At 51.3% G+C, this 17622-nt stretch overlaps 7 protein-coding genes across 7 annotated transcripts; 4 read left to right on the plus strand and 3 right to left on the minus strand.

The window, feature by feature from the left end:
• Positions 1-815: 815 nt before the first annotated feature.
• Positions 816-2147, minus strand: ANOM_008122 (phosphotransferase family protein; the record flags this gene model as incomplete). The annotated part of the gene is made up of 3 exons (XM_015553378.1): positions 816-1630; positions 1695-1990; positions 2049-2147. 3 exons carry the CDS (start codon positions 2145-2147, stop codon positions 931-933), a joined length of 1095 nt encoding a protein of 364 aa, XP_015404801.1. The 3' UTR covers positions 816-930.
• A 451-nt stretch (positions 2148-2598) lies between these two features.
• ANOM_008123 (putative dUTPase (Dut)) lies at positions 2599-3560 on the plus strand (the record flags this gene model as incomplete). The annotated part of the gene is made up of 3 exons (XM_015553379.1): positions 2599-3055; positions 3183-3355; positions 3474-3560. 3 exons carry the CDS (start codon positions 2599-2601, stop codon positions 3558-3560), a joined length of 717 nt encoding a protein of 238 aa, XP_015404802.1.
• Positions 3561-3821: 261 nt separating this feature from the next.
• ANOM_008124 (pyridoxal kinase) lies at positions 3822-5294 on the minus strand (the record flags this gene model as incomplete). Its single annotated transcript, XM_015553380.1, has 6 exons — positions 3822-4144; positions 4203-4462; positions 4517-4634; positions 4685-4897; positions 4954-5033; positions 5200-5294. 6 exons carry the CDS (start codon positions 5292-5294, stop codon positions 3822-3824), a joined length of 1089 nt encoding a protein of 362 aa, XP_015404796.1.
• Positions 5295-8124: 2830 nt separating this feature from the next.
• Positions 8125-9291, plus strand: ANOM_008125 (uncharacterized protein; the record flags this gene model as incomplete). Its single annotated transcript, XM_015553381.1, has 1 exon — positions 8125-9291. One exon carries the CDS (start codon positions 8125-8127, stop codon positions 9289-9291), a length of 1167 nt encoding a protein of 388 aa, XP_015404797.1.
• A 559-nt stretch (positions 9292-9850) lies between these two features.
• On the minus strand, positions 9851-12302 carry ANOM_008126 (AFI1/MesA family protein; the record flags this gene model as incomplete). Its single annotated transcript, XM_015553382.1, has 3 exons — positions 9851-11506; positions 11559-11619; positions 11671-12302. 3 exons carry the CDS (start codon positions 12300-12302, stop codon positions 9851-9853), a joined length of 2349 nt encoding a protein of 782 aa, XP_015404803.1.
• Positions 12303-13137: 835 nt separating this feature from the next.
• Positions 13138-14081, plus strand: ANOM_008127 (putative calmodulin; the record flags this gene model as incomplete). The annotated part of the gene is made up of 2 exons (XM_015553383.1): positions 13138-13597; positions 13672-14081. Coding segments are annotated over 2 exons (870 nt in total), but the record flags the coding sequence as incomplete, so codon positions are not given.
• A 666-nt stretch (positions 14082-14747) lies between these two features.
• Positions 14748-16389, plus strand: ANOM_008128 (mitotic check point protein (Bub2); the record flags this gene model as incomplete). The annotated part of the gene is made up of 3 exons (XM_015553384.1): positions 14748-15230; positions 15283-16058; positions 16235-16389. 3 exons carry the CDS (start codon positions 14748-14750, stop codon positions 16356-16358), a joined length of 1383 nt encoding a protein of 460 aa, XP_015404804.1. The 3' UTR covers positions 16359-16389.
• Between the last annotated feature and the right edge of the window lie 1233 nt (positions 16390-17622).

A 17622-nucleotide genomic window follows, 5' to 3' on the forward strand; every position in this document is an offset into this window, starting at 1 on the left:
CAGGGATCTCTCGATCGGGGCATTTTTGTCAAGTGGGATGGTATTCAACGGTGTGGGCCAATGAAGGAGATTGATCCTGGTCGCCGCAGAAAGGGGAGGGTCAAACCCCACCGTGATTATGGAGACTGAGGGAATGAGAGGGAGAGACTCCGAGAGAGAGAGAGAGACAGGTAGCCCTCGCTTGGCCGTCAACCCCCCTCTCCCCCATTAAACTATCCGTGAGGACCTGTTGTTGGCCTGTCAAGCTTACTAGTTAGGGTCAACTTGGACTTCCTAGCATGTAGACTGTAGATTGGGTATAGGTATAGGATGTGATGTCGTGATGAAGGTAGTATTTGCCCTATGGTCGGTTTTCTCAGCCCGGAGTTGCCCGATGTTTTTTTGTTTTTTTTGCTTTTCTTTTTCTTACCCGCCTTTTTAACCCTTACATGAGGCAACGAGGAAAACAAAGCACATGAGCCGCACCCAATTATCATGGTCCAAGCGGCTCACTGCTGACATTGCGTTGGTGACCGCCCACTGGACCATCAAATCCCTTGGCGCATATACGAGTCATCTTCCGAATCTCCGATCGTCAAAACAATTCGTCATTGACACCCTCAGGCTTCCAAATGTAAGAATTTCAATTATGTAGAAACCCTGCCAATTACGACGACAATTGCTGGGGCTTACGCTTGCCATCATGGGAAGAACAGACTCTATTCGTCATCTACCTGAGCTTGCATTACTATCCTGCTTGCGTATGGGTTTCGGTATAAATCACAAACTATGAATGAATACTCGACAGGCCGTCATGCACCAATGGGCCACCCCCTCCTCCCCTTTGCTTATCGCATATACGTCGTTGGCCTACACGCCACAGGTCTACGAGCAGGGTCCACATTAGGTTCATTCTAGCCGTCGGAAGAGATTGGACGGGTAGCAGCAAAGCTACAGTTTGCCTTTTTGAAGCATTGTGTTCTGGACGGCCTTGACCCGTTCCCAGGCGGCCAGCGCGAACGGCGTTGTCTTTTTGGCATGTTCGTGCGCTTGGGCACTGCTGGCCTGTCTCAGTGCATAGCGAGCTTTGACTCCTTGAAGGATAATCGAGAGCCTCCAGGCAAAGAAGGCGTCTCCCCAGGGGAGGTCCGGGGTCGGGTCCCATCCGCCCACTTCGCGATACCACCGCACGCAGTCTTCACGTGCGGGTAATCCAGGTATCCGGCCGGGTTGGAACTGGTCGGTCGAGTGGTCGGTGCCATCCAGATAGTACGGACTCGTGAGGTTACAGAAGTCCGATAGGGGATGCCCCACCGTAGCCATCTCCCAGTCCAGGATACCAATGACGCGGGGCTCAGTCTTATGGAAAATCATATTGTCGATCTTGTAATCGCCATGGACTAGCGTGCCGCGATCCTTCGGCTGAGTAGACTTATTCGAGAAGAAGCGCACCGTCTCCATAAAATGCGGAAGTTCCCCCACTGGCTCCTTGGTCTCAACGTCGACCGCCTGAGACTGCGCTTTGGACACCGTCGAGAAGGTGGAGATCTGCCGATCATAGTACCCCGACGGCTTTCCGAATGTTTCCAGACCAACTGACTTGGGGTCGACTCGATGGAATTTAGCCAGGGTCTGCACCGCTGCCTTCCACCTACAGGGTTCTTTTCTTAGTAATCGAGGCCCATCCTCAGATGACGCATGGGGACTAAACATACAATGCGTTTCTTTCCTCAGCACTAACTCCCGGCATGGCAGGATCGGTGAATAGCCGACCGTCCAAGAACTCCATGATATAAAACGGGGTCCCAATCACATTGCTATCTACGCAGAGACAGTAGGCCTTTGGTACGGGGACGTCTGTCTGCTCGAGTGCGTGGATGACCTTATATTCGCGTTCGACCTTATGCGCGGTCTTGGACAGGAGCTTGCCCGGGGGCTTTTTGCGCAGGACGTACTGCCTTCCATCGGTGCCGGTCAGCAGATAAGTTGGATTAGACTGTCCGAACGAGAACTGTGGGGAGTTAGATCGTGCCCATCAGCCATACGTGATTTGGTCCCGCTGTGCTTACCTGTTTCACATCTAAAGGTGTCTGGATCTCAGGTACATTCTGATTGAGATACCGCTCCAGCGACGGGATATCAATTGGTTGGCGCACCGCTCCAGCCATGGCCAACAAGTATAGTAATTAAAAAACAAAACAAATGGGATTGATTTCCGGGGATAGTAATAGTTATCTGCGAACTAGATGCCTAGATCGCAGGGTAGTTAGCGGGATCATTCTGAAGACAGGAGGCCCGGCAATAAATGCAGGAAGATCAATTGTGAATCGTCCAGCCCCATGGCCGCCACGGACCGAGGCTAAACAGCCATACGACCTCATTGGCATTTGCGGGGCGTTCGGCAACCTCCACAGCTGCTTGACCCCAAGTGAAAAATTTCGTACCAAGCTCAACTTACACTCTTCTTTTCCACGTTGTGGGGTATTCTATTGGCTAGACCCTGTTTACATACAGTATCTTTCGTCAGAAGCCATACACCCCCAAATTTGTGGCCCTTCCCTAGGTAGTGCCTCCTGATTGCCTAGGCTAATCCAGAGCAATGCAAACCACCCAAACACAATGCCTCCAACGCCAAGCCCATTAAACGCGCTACGCGTCTACACGCGCATCACCAAATCGATGATCCACCATCACACACCGCAACGACAAAACCACCTCCACCACCTCAAAAACCTCCTCACAACCATGACCAAAGAGACCACTCCCCCGCCCGAACAACAAACAGCCACCAGAGAACCCCCCTCTCTCCCGACCTCACCCATCGCCAAGCGCCCCAAGCCCAACACCACCGCCGAAGACCAGTCCAAAATGACCAACAACACCTCCGTCACCTCTATCTCGCAGCCTCTGCCCCCGCTGCTCATCAAGAAGCTGAACGAGGGTGGCCGCGCCCCGACTCGCGGCTCCGCCTTCGCAGCCGGATACGATGTCTATGCTGCTAAGGAGACGGTTATCCCGGCTCGGGGAAAGGCGCTGGTTGATACGGGTATTGCTATTGCTGTGCCAGAGGGGACCTGTACGTTTTTCACTTCTTCTCTATTTCCCATTTACTCTAGGCCCGAGCTTGTATGGACTGTTGTTTCTTGGAAAGGAGACGACTGAATTGAAGAGGGGATGTTCGCTAATGCATGATACCCATATAGACGGCCGCATCGCACCCCGCAGCGGCCTCGCCGCGAAGCACTTCATCGACACCGGTGCTGGAGTCATTGATGCCGACTACCGCGGTGAGGTGAAGGTTCTCCTGTTCAACCACTCCGAGGTCGATTTCCCCGTGAAGGCTGGGGATCGCGTTGCTCAGCTTATTATCGAGCGGGTATGTTTTTCTCTTCTCTTTCTCAATTTTTTTCATTCTACTTCCTTCCATTCGTCACTTTTGGTTTTTGGGTTCATTTGATTTATGTGGGTGTTGTTGTGGCTGACTTGCGGGACAGATCTATACCCCCGAGGTTATGGTTGTGGAGGAGTTGGAGGAGAGTGTGCGTGGTGCGGGTGGCTTTGGAAGCACTGGTACGAACTAATGACGATATGATTGGTTTCGGGATGGGGTGGGTTTCATATACTTGGCGTTGGTTATATAGAAAAGAATTGGATTTTTTTATTACTCTATTATTTTGTATTGGGTTTGAGGAGGCTGTGCTGGGGATTATAGACCGGTATAGAGCATGTGATTTGGTCATCAGACTTTCAAAGCTCATGGATGGTTGCAGTATGTATGCTAAGCCGTACATATTTATCATCTAGTTCTTATCTATCGTACGTTACATAGACAGCACGGTGGTCTATTGGCTCCCCGCCGGTAAATCTTCCTTCCTCCACTCCTGCGCCTGGAACACCACCGTCGGCTCACGCAGGTACTGCACGTTCCTCACCAATCTCACCTCAGCCGCTTTACTCTTCCGCAGGTGCTCCCGCTTCAGCCTCTCCTCTTCACTAAGCGTCTCATCGCCCCGGGTATCAGCCGCCCGGAGCTCCGCATCGCGCGCCTCCATCGTCTTCTCGAGCACGCTGTGCATGCTCGCCAGAACCTGGACGGTCGCTCGCGCAGAGGGAGATCCGTGGCCTTGACCTCGTCGGGGGACACCCAGGACTTTGTCGTCCGGAGCTGGGGGTCCGCGGCGAAGACGGCTTCCCGGAGGCGGGCGACGATGAGCGCAGCGAACATGTCACCTGTGCCGCTGAAGTAGCAGTCCAGGGCTGGGACGTCGATGCGGAAGAGACGCGGGGACCGTCGGAGCGGGTTGTTGAGCCGATGACGGTCAGGCTGTCTGGTGGGGTGGTGGTCTGCGATGAGGGTGATTGGGTGAACCTGGACAGGTCGACGGAAGTGATGATTATGTGGGGGACGTTGTAGGTGGCGTGGATGGCGGTGATGGCTTCGGCTAGCGTGCTGAGGGAGGTGATTTTGATTCCGGATAGGGTTCTACGAGGCATGAGTCACATTTTTTGAGACAACAGGGCTAGTGGTTTGACTCACTCGGCCTCGAACTGATTGGGGAGAATCAGGTCCGCGTGGTGGATGATCGTCTTATAGGCCGGCACCACGTCATTGCTAACGTATAGGCGGCCCTGGTCGCCCATTACCGGGTCCAGGACTATGGGCCGTTAGTGAGGACGCTAGATGTGCACCGTGGATCATGCTTACCCCAGAAGAAAGAGCCGGGGTTCTTTTCAGCCTTGCGCTGCAGGTCCATGCCGATGGCTCCTACAGCCTCGACGGCTGCGGCGCTGGGCGCATAGCCGGACAGCATGACGTCGAAGTCTGTTAGGTGGCTCTGGCATAGGCCCTCATAGAGTTCAGTAATCTGCTCAGCGGTTGCCCTTGTGCCTTTGAACTGCCTGTAGCCAGTATGGTTGCCTGTTTGGAATATCATCAGTTTCGGGCCTACTAGGTAAGCGTGGGCAATGACTCACTGAAATGGACGGTGTTCAACGCGGCAACATCACAGCCCAGTAGTTGCATGACCAGCGTTGCCATTTTGTTTCCGACATAACTGACCTCTCATGTTAGTAATCGAGTCATGATCTGCCCAAGTAGATGGACCCCGGGGAAGCCATTGGCCCATTGCGGGGTGATCCGGAGAGGGATGGATTTCCAGATCTCAACGACGAGATACTTACCCATAGACAACCTATACATACCAGATTAATCAAGCTGACCTTATATGGGGATCATGACCGCATTTGACAAAATGACTTACATGGCTTGCAATGGCAAGGACCCGGGTCTCGGGGACTAGAGAGACTGTGGACATGATGGAAGATTGGAGATGAAAGACTCCAAGGGCTCGGTTGAAGTCAGAGAAACGGACCGTCAATAGTAGCCGACAGATTCTCAGGACCAAAGGATTCAACGACAGGAAATCGCCATTCGTAAAGAGCCAGACAGCGTTCCATGTCAATATCCATCAGTTTCTTAGTCAGTCGGATCGAGAAAGTGGGATGCATTCCCCGGGCCTTGATTGGCTGATGCCTCCGGTTGTCGACCTGCATCCGATATGCTTATCGGCCCGATAAGGCCATACTTTCATCTTATATGCCAGTGGAGTCAACTTCCCATCTATATCGCAGTTTACCAGGGCCCTTTTACGTGTGCTAATCTCGATATAGCACGCCAGGATCCACTGCGTTTAGATATATGCGAGATTTCTATACAGAAGGAGCAAGTCATAACGATAAGCTGCCAGCTAGGGCACACATATTATGCCTAATGATCTGTTCTACTTCTTCACTAGCCTTTGGCGCAGAGACGACGTTAGTAGTCTTTAACCTTTCGCTGTCTTTGGAATAGAAGATTTGGCTTCACATGTTCAAGTCACGCTCTCAGTGAGATTCGGTGCTAATCAAGAAAACAGGTTGTGACATCAACCCCGTTGCTATGCCTGGCAATCCTCCACATTTTGCCGTCAGTAGTTCGTGTGCTGAACTAGAGGCGTTGGAGGGGAGCGAGATCTGATAAGCTCACTGATTCAACTTGGTTGGAGCACCGAGAGCCAAGGTGTGGATAATTTCACGTCACTTTTTGGAATTCCGTCAGATCCTGTGTACAGGGCGTGGCGGCCATCCAAGGGCATCTTCAAAAGAAAAAAAATGTAGGGCCCTAGGCTACGATCAACTTTAGTGAAGCAACGCGACATTTGGCCTCCGCTTCACAGGAGATGGTCTGTTCGAGACTATTCCGGAGAAGCATCTGCTGAAGAGGTGCCTTGTTCTTCTGCTTTCGGCTCACTTAATTCAATTGAATGTTGTAGACAGTCCTTCGCTTATGCGTTAGGTTATGGTAGGATCTGGTTTGAACGGTGGGCGGCTTCGAAGGAAGCGGGTGTAGCAGATATTGAAAATGTACTGAAAAGGGGGTATGTCTCTGAGCTCCTTCATTGTGAGGGGAACGGGGTCGATAGCCGTATGTCTTGAATGAAAAGAACTCTGAGCTAGATGGAGAGGTGGGTAGCTGCAGTCATAAGGAGGAAGCTGAAACAAACAGTACCCCTAAGCTCTTTGCTCTTACCTAATCCACGTTTTCCTCTGTTGGGGAACTCCTTTCCTTGGGATGTTCCGCCCCGCTGTGACAACGATGGCCTGTTGTGCAGCGACCTTCGCCGTAGGAAACGAGATGCGTATGGCAATTTCCGTGGAGCGCGGCCACGGGGTTTTCTAATGTGGTCGTATATTTTGTGAAGCTTCAGAAGCTGGATTTTCCGAAGCAAAAAATCGTATCGGTCAGCATAAAATTCGCCGTAACTGTGCCAATCGGAACTGTATATAAACAACCCCATCCAAATACAGTTGAGGGTATCCTAAAACGGACCTCTGGGCCGAATCATCGCAACCGAGTAGCTGGTTGTTTCGCATGCTGCTGTTCCGCGCGATCTGGTATCCGCTCTTCTCCACACTCACTCGGTTGAGTCTCGTGGACTGGTACACCGACCGGCATTCACGGGACCTCGCACGGGATAGCATAGAAGTGTGGATTCACCTCCTGCTGTGGTCTGTTTGATCAACGTGGAGATGGCCATGTAACCGAGCATGGATTGACTCTTGAGTGGGCTAAGCGCTCTGGTTCTCCTAATCGATCGGATACCGGACCGGACCCGACCAAAATTTTGCTCTGCTGCCATGGATGCATTGGGCAACCGCCCAATGGAGGCTCTTTTCTAATTCGAGTTGAATGAGCTGTGGATCACGACAGTTTTGGTCCAGGGGAAACAAAGGAACGACGATGTATAGAGATGCCAATCCGGTGGCTGATAGGACAGGGATGGGAACTGCACCGTGCCCGGAGTGTATTTGGTGGAGAACGGCACAGACGGAGAACGAAATGCGTCCGTGGTTGTGGTTGTTGTCCAAATATGAATGGGTTAGCAACTTGGCACCTCCTGCAAGGATGGCCTTTTTTTTTCTTTTTCCCATGGCACGTCTAGAATCAGGCAAGCAAGGCACAGAACATACCGTGACTTGACTAACCCTGACATGATCCAAGACCACTCAAATAGAAGGAATGGAGGCATTGCGTTATCCTTCTCTGATTTTTGGTTCTCTTTTGACTCTTTTTCTCGATTTCTATTTCTATTTTCGTTTCTTTCTTCTTCCCAATTTTTTCCCCTACTTAATTTTTTTCGTTCCTGTACCTAATGTAAACTTAATAGGGCACGGCGGAGCACCAATGATAAGAGCCGTCAGCTACTAAGAATAAATCCCCGTCTAGTGTCGGGCCCAGAACCATTCTTTTCCAAGGCCTTTATTCTTGTAATTCCCCTTTTCTCCTGGCCGGCACTTTTTACCTGTCAGGTCGCTGTTGTTTTTAATAACCGTAATTAATTATAAGTCTGGGGGGCTGGAGCACGAGTGGATTTTTTACATGATAGTTCTCTCGTTGAACCTCATCTTCTCTACAACACCACTGCCACTGCTTGGCCTTCTCGCTCCCAACCACCAGATGAGTGGCCAGGTACCGTGGTGATCGTTCTTACCATGCTCCTTTCATAAAATTAATCCCACCTTTCGTCTCTCTTTTTTGTTTCTTACCGACACTCCTTTACATGCCCTTTTGTGGCAAGCCATTCGTTTACAACCTCTGCCATCGCAATGAAATTCCGATTGCATGCCACTGTCCGAGCGCCGGAAAGCCGAACTATGCAGATCAGCAACATGCGTCCTCGCCGACGGACTCAAATGCCCAGCCTTCGCCAATTACTACTGACCGTCATTGCGGTCCCATCCGTTGTCGCGTCCGTGATCCCATCCGCCGTCGTCCGGACAGATCTAGATTCCACCACCGCGCTCGACCTCCCCGTTAGCGGAGAGATCGTCACCGACGATCTTCAAGATGTATCTCATTCTCCACTCGAGGAACGTGCGGCATGGGAACCCGTCCAGCTAGACAGCAGCTCTGAAGACGACGCAGCAGCGCACCCGCCCATCCTCCTATCACCCGAAGAGAACGAGCAGACCAACGACAATGCACAACCAGCACTATTCCAAAGATCGACAAGCAGCAGCAGCAGCAGCGATACGCCGACGCCATTCGACAGCAATCTCTCGACGAACTTCACGTCCGAAAGCTGCCCGAAATTCTTCAAGCAGTTCCTGTCGGACTCCAAATTCGCCAAATGCTACCCCATCTCGATGCTCCTGCGGGACTCCAGCTCGTTCTTCCAGACGCTCAAATCCGCGCCGGCCACCTCGCACGTCCTGGACCTGGCCTGCGCCGCCGACATGGACCAGTGCTCGTCCATCATGACCGACCTCGCGTCGCGCATCACCAAATCCGACGCCTGCGGCAAGGACTACGAGCTGGGCAACCCGGTCGTGACAAACGCCTACACCGACATGATCATCTACGAGCCCATGTACCGCGCCTCGTGTCTCAAGAACCCCAGCACAGGCGACTACTGCTTCGTCGACGCCGCCACAAACAGCTCCAACCCCTCCGACTACGACGTCTACTTCATCCCCTACGGCAGCGCAATCACCAACGCCCCTTACCCCACCTGCAACGAATGCGTCCAGGCCTCCATGGACATCTTCGGCGAATGGGCCCAGAAAAGTGGCCAGCCGCTCGCCCGCTCGTATCTCCCCTCGGCCAGGGGGATCAACTCCAAGTGCGGGGTGCACTTTGCGAATGCGAATATCACGGTTGCAGCGGATGGGGAGTCTTCGGCGGCTTCGTGGGCGGTGCGTCGTCCCGATGGGGTTCTAACGGCGTGCGTGGTTGGCGTGAGTATTGTGGCAAGTCTTTGGGGGTTGATTTAGTTAAGTTCCCCCGGGGGTCGCTCCTTATTCGATCTTTTGAGCTGTAGAATTGTATATTTCCTCGTTCTTCTTCGGCTTCGGACTCGCGTTCAGGTCACGGTTATGGGTTATGACAGCGGTTGCTTCTTTCTTTTTATTCCCGCTTGGTTAGATACTATCTCTTTAATGTTTATACCTGTATTTAATCGGTTTCTTACAATCCTTACATATCATTTCCTCAGCCTACATTTGACAGGTGTGCGCAACCGTATGACTTGAAGGTGTAATATTTATGTATCAATATCGACACGAAATCAAACGTAAGACATCAAATATCATCCTAACCCTTCGTCAAGTTCTAATATGTGCCTTGGGGCTCGTCAAGAGGTATATCCAAAACAAACGAAGAAAACATATCCAATAAACGACAAGAAGTAGAGGCTATAGAACTGTCATAATCATAATGTATGTATCCTGGTAGATTTTATGGTATCTTGGGTATAAATGGTCAAGCGAAACGATCCAAAAGAGGCATAGAAGGGACTGGGGAGACAGGGTGAGGCATGATAGCCAACGCGTCTCACCGTAGCCCGTCGCCCATTGCCACCCCAACTAGACTTCGGGGGGCTCCCATTTCCGGACCTGAGATGGGGCTCTGCGAGGCAGCGTCTCGCTCACGCTTTACTCGGAAAAAGGCCAGTTTTGCAAACCGGTTCAGTTGATTCCAAAAGTGTTGGCCAGCAGGGTGTTTGCTGATCCGCTCCAAGAGGTCTACTGTCGCCTCGCGGACCGTCTGATCAGGGTGGAAGAGTCCCATGCTTAGGTAGAAGAGGCCGGCTTGGTTTTCCGGTGTGACCGTTAGGAGCTGGCAAATGCCAGCGTAGTCTTTGACGGCATAAGCAAAGGCGATGTAAATTGCTCCCGCTTCAGGCGAAGATAATTTTAGGGTACGGAGTCGTTCATGGTGGTGATGAAGGTCTGGTTTTATGATCGGTCGCGTAGGATAATATATGGCCGCGATATCTTGGATGAAGGAGTAATACGAGCGTGTTGTTCGCCATCCTTCAATTCGGGAGACCGATGCCATCAGTTCGCGTTGTTTCGATATCTCGTCGGGCCAGACGTGGCCATGTCCTCGGAGTGTCGTAGGGTCCAAGGGGTCCGCCTGAACCCCGCTGGGGCTTTCCGGGGACAGCTCTTCATTGGGGCCGATGATATAGAGATTTGAGGCGCCGTAGACGGTTTCCTCAAAGGCGGAAGCAACGCGTGCGAACTTCAAGATGTAGGCACGCCATTTGGCTCGGATGGCATTTTCACCATAGCGGTTGGTGATGCTGCGCTGAACGTCTTCCATAAATAGATTGTCTCCGGTAGGGTCGGAGTTCAAGTTCGAGGCATGGAGATGGTTCAGTCCTTGCTGCTGAAAATACAAGAGTCCTTCGGTGATCGGTGCCGGCTCAACATGACTACTGATTTTGATTCTGCCCGTAGGGAGATCGCAGAGCACATCCCACCACTCGGGGTGGTTGGCGAACGTGGGATTGGTCACACCGGCAATGAAGCCGGGAACCTTGAGGAGATCATCAATTTTGGTCAAATCAGTGTAAGGGAACGCATGCCTGGTGAATCCACGCAGTATCCCACCGGACGCAAGTGCGCAAGCAGCAAGTACCGCCTCCGCAACCTCTCCCGAAGGGCGATTATGGCCCAGAAACACCACCCGTTTTTGGGTTAACATCGCATTGACCAGAATAATGATGGGATGAGTATAGGGACCGCTGGTGGTAAGGTGAGGGTGGATTGGGAAGGGCTGAGGGGAGGCACTATGAGGGCCTGAGAAGGTTTGGATGAGCTTGATGAGAGAGAAATCTCCCACGACCTCAGGCCAGATCACCGTGGGTACCTTGACCGGAATAGGGATATCATTATAAACGATCCTGGACTCAAACTCATGAGTATCTCGAGGAAGCGTGTACTTGGAGGCCTGCTTTTTGGGCGAAGTCGGTGAGTCCGGGTCGGATGACTCTCCCTCCTCCATAATTCGCTGACGGATCATCTGCTCGAACTTTTCAATAAACATATCCTTGCAGTTGCTAGCCTGCAATATCTGTCGCTCTAAAAGGGACAGCTTGGGGAGTAGAGAAAGGTCCATGGCATTCAAAGCATTGTATAACGAGGCTAGCGTTTCCAGATAAGGGTTCTTGAAATAGTCTTCAAGGGCTAGAAGAAGTAAGGGCTATTGCCACGTTAGTTCACATCATCCGGCGTCTTGTCGGACGGTGGCCTACTTTATAGATATGGAGGAATGAGTGGCGTGTACATATAGCCATCGCTTTTACAACCGCACCTCTGTGATCCGTTTAGTCGTGTTGCGCGCCGAGAAAGGACCAAGAAACATACCTTTTGACTGTATGGTCTTGCTTTGTATTTACAAGATTCAGAACATACATCAATGGTGGTCCCTCGCCACCCTCATCCTCATCATCACTGCTCTCCTCTTCCTTGCCAGACTCATCTTGATCCTCTTCACTGCCGCCGGCCCCGTCGCCCCCATGCGATGCTCTGGACTTCTTTTTCTTCTTCTTTGCCCCCAACGAGTCGTCATCGTCCTGGTCGGCACTGGAGTCCTTGTGCAAGAAAAAGATTGTCCAGTCCTGGCTTCGGACATGAGTTTGATCCGGAAGCATCAGCTCGGCCAGCATGCTTTCGTCCCCGCTGATCGCGGCGGGATACTGATGTTCCATGATGGGGCCCCGGTCAATGTGGAAGGAGGCAACGAGGATGTACTCGACATGGCGCTCTGACGAGTCACGAGGATATTGCGATTTACATTTTCGCTGCCTATAGGCCGGGGGAGCAGCGAGGTTCGGCTCATAACCACGCACGGAGGTAGCGGAGTTGCTCACGGAGCGGTTGTGAACGAAGGACGGGGAGGGAGATAACCGGGGTACACCATTACTTTTGGAAGAGCTGGACGTCGGAAGCGAACGAGCAGCGTCATCGGATGGTCGATGAGGGAGTGTGAGACTCATTTTCCTTTCAGGAGGCAAGAAAATGGGAGGAATGTTTCGGATTCGATCGCGGGCGAATTAACGGGATGTTTGGGGGACAATGGAGACGAGCAACAAAGGAATAACCGCATGCTCCTTGGAATTAATTGATCAACGACTAGATCGATTCCTCCCAAGAGACCCTCTGCGACTCGGAAGTTCAAGCTGTCATGGTCAAGTAAGGCTACTTTCGCCACGCTGAAAAGATCCCGTCGGAGGATTAGTTGACTGATCGACCATGTAATTCGTCCGATTCAGGGGTGGGAAAGGGGGAGTTTGGATGAAAAGAAGCCTTAGATTTGGAGATCCACAGCGGGGAAATTCCACGGAAACACCACAATCGCCATGATCGGTAGACTCAATTGCGGGCAGAAGGGACGGTCATGACGGTTGCATGTCAATTGCAGCCGAAACTGTCAAAACTGACTCGTACTCAACTCATGAATTTTCCAGGAATGCCTCCATGCTGCTTCTACTCCGGATTAAGCTCCGCGCACGTGCCCATTGCTTTGCCGGGCCGACGTGATGCCGAAGTATTTGTTTGCTTTCGGCTTGTTTTGGGGTGCTTTGCTCTTCTTGGAAAGGTATTTAGCATTCTAGTTATCGTCGATATCAAATTACGCCGCCACCAACCGTTAAAGTACTCCCCCGCGCCTGTACTTTTCTCAGCACTACTGGCTGTTGCATTCCATACATAGTACATATCTTTTGCAAACAACGCTAATCATCCACCCCGGGGTACCTGCATCATGGTACGCATAATGTGTTTTCTCCCCCACAATTCCCCCATTGCCAAGCTCACCAATGTTGCGCCTAGGTCACCTCAAATACGCCCTTTAAACCGTCGCCGTTATCCTTCAGCTCTCCTCGTGCTTCTCCTTTTCGTCGTCCCTCTACGCCGAACTCTCCGCCCACAGGGATCACACCAGGGAGTTCACCAAGCCGAGGATACACCCCGGTAGTGTCTCCAAGCAAACTGAATCAGTCATATACCATTGAGCACGAAGATGCTTCGCCAACTAGTCGAGAACGAATCCCCCAACCCCGATTTTCAAGAGAGTCCCCATCTGCATCGCCAACCAGGGGGGCCAATTCACCGGATCGGTCACCGAGGATGGGTGTCCGGTCGATGGGCATGACGGCGGGATCGTCAGATGCAGCTTCTAAACTAGCGCCGGCGCAACTCCGAGAAATCAGAGAGGCTTTTCAGGTTCTCGACCGGGATAATGATGGATCGGTGAACAAGGACGATGTCGCAGATGTGCTTGTGAATGTTGGTAGGTTGTGGAGGAGCCCTTCTCCAGAAATGGATAACCATATAGGGAGACACAAAGCTTACGGTGGTGAATAGGTCAAGATCCGTCTATGTTATCCGACTTCTTCCCCCCGGGGAGCCCTGAAACTATCAACTTCCCTACATTCTTGAACATCTTGTCCGGTCTACTCGCGCCGTTGTCGTCGCGCCAAGAACTAGTGAATGCGTTGGCCGCTTTTGATGAGGACGATAGCGGCCAGATCAACGTGGGGGAACTTCGCGACGCTCTTTTACACACGACTCCGGACGAGGGAGAGCTTCCGCTCACCGAACGAGAGATCAACGAAGTTCTGAATGGGTTTACCGGGCGCAGGGCTTTTGGAGCCAAGAGCAGTAAGGGTCCTGGAGGAGGAAAGCGAGGGGAGGTATTTAGATACCCGGAATTTGTGGATGGGGTCCTGGGAGGGACCCAGAATGGACAAGCAAATGGACGGCAGGAAGCTTGACGCTTGGATTTACCGTTCAATGACCGGGTTCTGGCGTTCTCGGACTTGATGACTATTGTTTACATACAGCTCTGGAAGCTTTATTCCTCATGTATCCATCTATTTCTAGTGCTTTTTTAGGTGGGACGACCCTGGATATGATGCGACGGTGCTACATGAGACGTCTCAGAGTGGCAAATTAATATGATCCTGTTTGATGACGAGAGAGTGGGATATGGAATTATTTTAGGTCCCTGGTTTCTTTTCTATTTATTTTATTTTACTATTATTATGTATTTTTTTTCTTTTTTTGTTTCCATGGGTTGGACGAGTCAGGTCGCGGTGGTGTGTATATAGTTGCGGGACTATTTACTAGTAGTGAAGGTCCACATCAAACACCATAGCAACTGAACCAAACTCCGGCAAAAAGTCACTTAATAAAATAATTCTATTCAGTTTAAATTATTGCTTGCAGCGCGTCGCGTGTCCCCGCATTCCACCTTGCCCCCGTCAAAAAGGAAAAAGAAAAGAAAAAAAAAAAGATCTAAATTACTATTCTAGTAAAATCTCATAGGGGGTTTTATTCATGGACCCTCCCCCTGGTCCGTTTTGACTTGGTTCCTCAGTCTTCGTCAAACCCCAAGGACCAAAGCAATAAAGATGCTTACATAGTACCTGCGACAAGCTATGAATTTCGCCGACCCGACAAAACGACAAGACCAACCGCAACCCAACATGGCCTCCCAACCCACTCAGGCCCAACTCAACCTTGCCGCTTTGGCCAGTTCGCCATCGCCGCGAACGATGCGAAGTCTGCGCAAGATTCAATCCCATCAACTTCTCTCGTCCTCTCAGCTCTCCCAACCCTCAAGCGCCCGGTCGTCCGCTGGGCCAGAGGAGCTTTCTCAGCCAGCTCAACTAGAGTCGCCGCTGCGCCTGCGCACGCATCGTCGAGCCCGATCGAATAGCGACGCCTCAACCCGCGAGCCTCCTGCTATTGGGACCCAGCGACGACCGGGAAGGAAAACGGGCTCAGGTTTTGGCATCAAGAGATCGGTCCTGGAGACGTTGTTACGAGATGGACCACAGCAGGGAAATGTCCGCGAGGGACTACAAGAGCTGAGATACTTGATTTTGTCCACGAGAGTAGAAGCGGATGCGGACGGCATGGTATGTTTTCTCTCGCCCTGAGCTATAGAACAGCTCCTAACCCTAAATCCAGTCATCATATCGAGTGTACCTATGGCTATCACTTTTGGATATCCCCCCTGTTCCGACAGACGAATATCTCTCTCTCATCCACCGCGGCCGCTCGCCAGCGTATACTAAAATCCGCAATGACACCTTCCGCACGCTAGCCACCGACCCCTTATTCAAACGCCGTGTTACAGAAGCAAGCTTAATCCGACTCCTCAACGCAGTAGCATGGAAGATTCACGACGCAAAGAACAAGAACAAGGCCAGAAAATCTCGTTCGTCCATGACCCGTCGACGAGAGATGGAGCTTCTCATCAACACACCCCCTAGCATCGCAGAGGAGGAATCGAGCCCCGAATTGACCACACCGAGCACCAGCCGCAGCAGCACCATCACTAGCGACTCGGCGATCTACGTACAGGGCATGAACGTCCTCTGTGCCCCGTTCCTCTACGCCGCGCGCAGTGAAGTGGAGGCCTTCGCCTTGTTCCATTCGTTCGTCACCCGCGAATGTCCGGGCTATATCCGCGGCGCCATGGACGGGGTCCATCGCGGTCTCCGTCTAGTGGACCGGTGCCTTGAGATCGTTGAGCCCAAGCTCGCCTCATACCTCTTCTCAAAGGGTATGCAGGCCGAACTCTACGCGTTCCCTTCCGTGTTAACCATGTGCGCCTGTACACCACCTTTGCCTGAGGTCCTCCATCTCTGGGACTTCCTATTCGCGTACGGGCCACACCTAAACATCCTATGCATTGTTGCCCAACTCATCCGAATGAGAGATACCATTCTCGAGAGCCCAAGGTACGTCACGTCCCAGCCTAGCAACCCAAAGAACAGAAAAAGACAGAGAGAGAAGAAAAAGCAAAACAATAAAACAATAAAAGGGAAAAAAAAACCAAAACAAGAAACCTCCCCCAAAATCCAGACCCATCACACATTGCCACCCAAATCCACCCCCATCTGACATATCATTCCAGTCCAAACAAGATTCTCCGATCGTTCCCACCCCTCGACGCCAAAGAAATCATCGCCTTAACCGTCCTGATCGTCCGGAAGATCCCCGAACCACTCTACGCCGAACTGATCGACCATGCCAAGTAGATTGATTTCTTCTACATGAGCGTGGCGTCAGCGAAGACCTTTCTTACGTGTATTATTTATGAATTTCCTATTCGGTATTTTGCGCTCTTGGTCCAGAGGAGAAAGAAACATTAATAGCCTGTTTCCAGGGCCACGGTAATGGCGTTATTTTTTCCCTGTTTTTTCCTTTCTTTTTTTTCTGATCTATTCTTCTTTTTCTTTACTATTTTTCTCTTTTTTTCCCCCCATTTCTTTTTCTCATCTTTCTAATTTTCATGCCTTATGAAGGTGGCCTTGTATTATGACAGTATGATAGTATGATAAAGAGAGAATTTGTATTAGCTGTTAGATGAGTTATGAATGACGATGGCATTTATTATCATATCCTGCGAGTTCCCCACTCAATATACAAACATATATCTAATATAAGCACCAGGCAGCAAGGGAGGGACTGACTCGGACTAAATATAGATTACTGAACTAGAATATATCAAAGCATTACATACTGACCACATGGACAAAAACAACAATAATAACCAATTAAGTGAATATAAATATAGTCCTCTATCTCTAACCATCCTCAAACCATCCCCCCAACAACGCCCTCAACATAAGCAAAACGGACGAAAAAAAAAAAAAAGTTTCAAAATAGTTAGTACTCACTATGCAAAACCAAACCCTACTAATATCCCAGCCCAACTTTTCACGTGTAAAACTAGTACCCTAGTAAAAATGGAATGATATATAAAACCTCCATAACCCTGACCCTGAACCCTACACCGATCCGCCAGCCCCCCGTCCCGTCCGTTTGATGGCTAGCACGATTACCAACGCGATATATAGCAAGCAGGCCCAACCCACACAGTAAAAAAAAGATCAAGAAGGGAAAGTAAAAGCGACGATCTGCAACGAGATAGGATCAACATCAAGTAGTGATCTCCTTGCGACCAATCCCGGATCCATTCACGACTAGTGGCCCCGGCCGAGATTTCGTCTGAGGGGGTTCTTCGGGGGTGGGCTCTGGCTTGGGTGGTTCATCGGTTGTGGGGGTGTGCTCGGGGGTGTAGGTGGTGGTGGGAGGAGCAGAAGAGACGATGGTGACAGGGACCGTGGATGGGGGAGTCAGGGCGTAGGATGCGGCGAAGGGCACGGCGCGGTCGATCTTGACTCTAATCTTGGCGTTGAGGAAGACGGAGTTGTTGTAGCGGGCGACGGCGCGTTTGGCTTCGTCGGCGGTGCGGAAGGTGATGCGGGCGAGCCTTGCAGCGCGCTGTGGCGGGTCGAG

This window comes from Aspergillus nomiae, assembly GCF_001204775.2.
Source record: "Aspergillus nomiae NRRL 13137 chromosome Unknown contig00241, whole genome shotgun sequence".
Lineage (NCBI taxonomy): Eukaryota > Fungi > Ascomycota > Eurotiomycetes > Eurotiales > Aspergillaceae > Aspergillus > Aspergillus nomiae.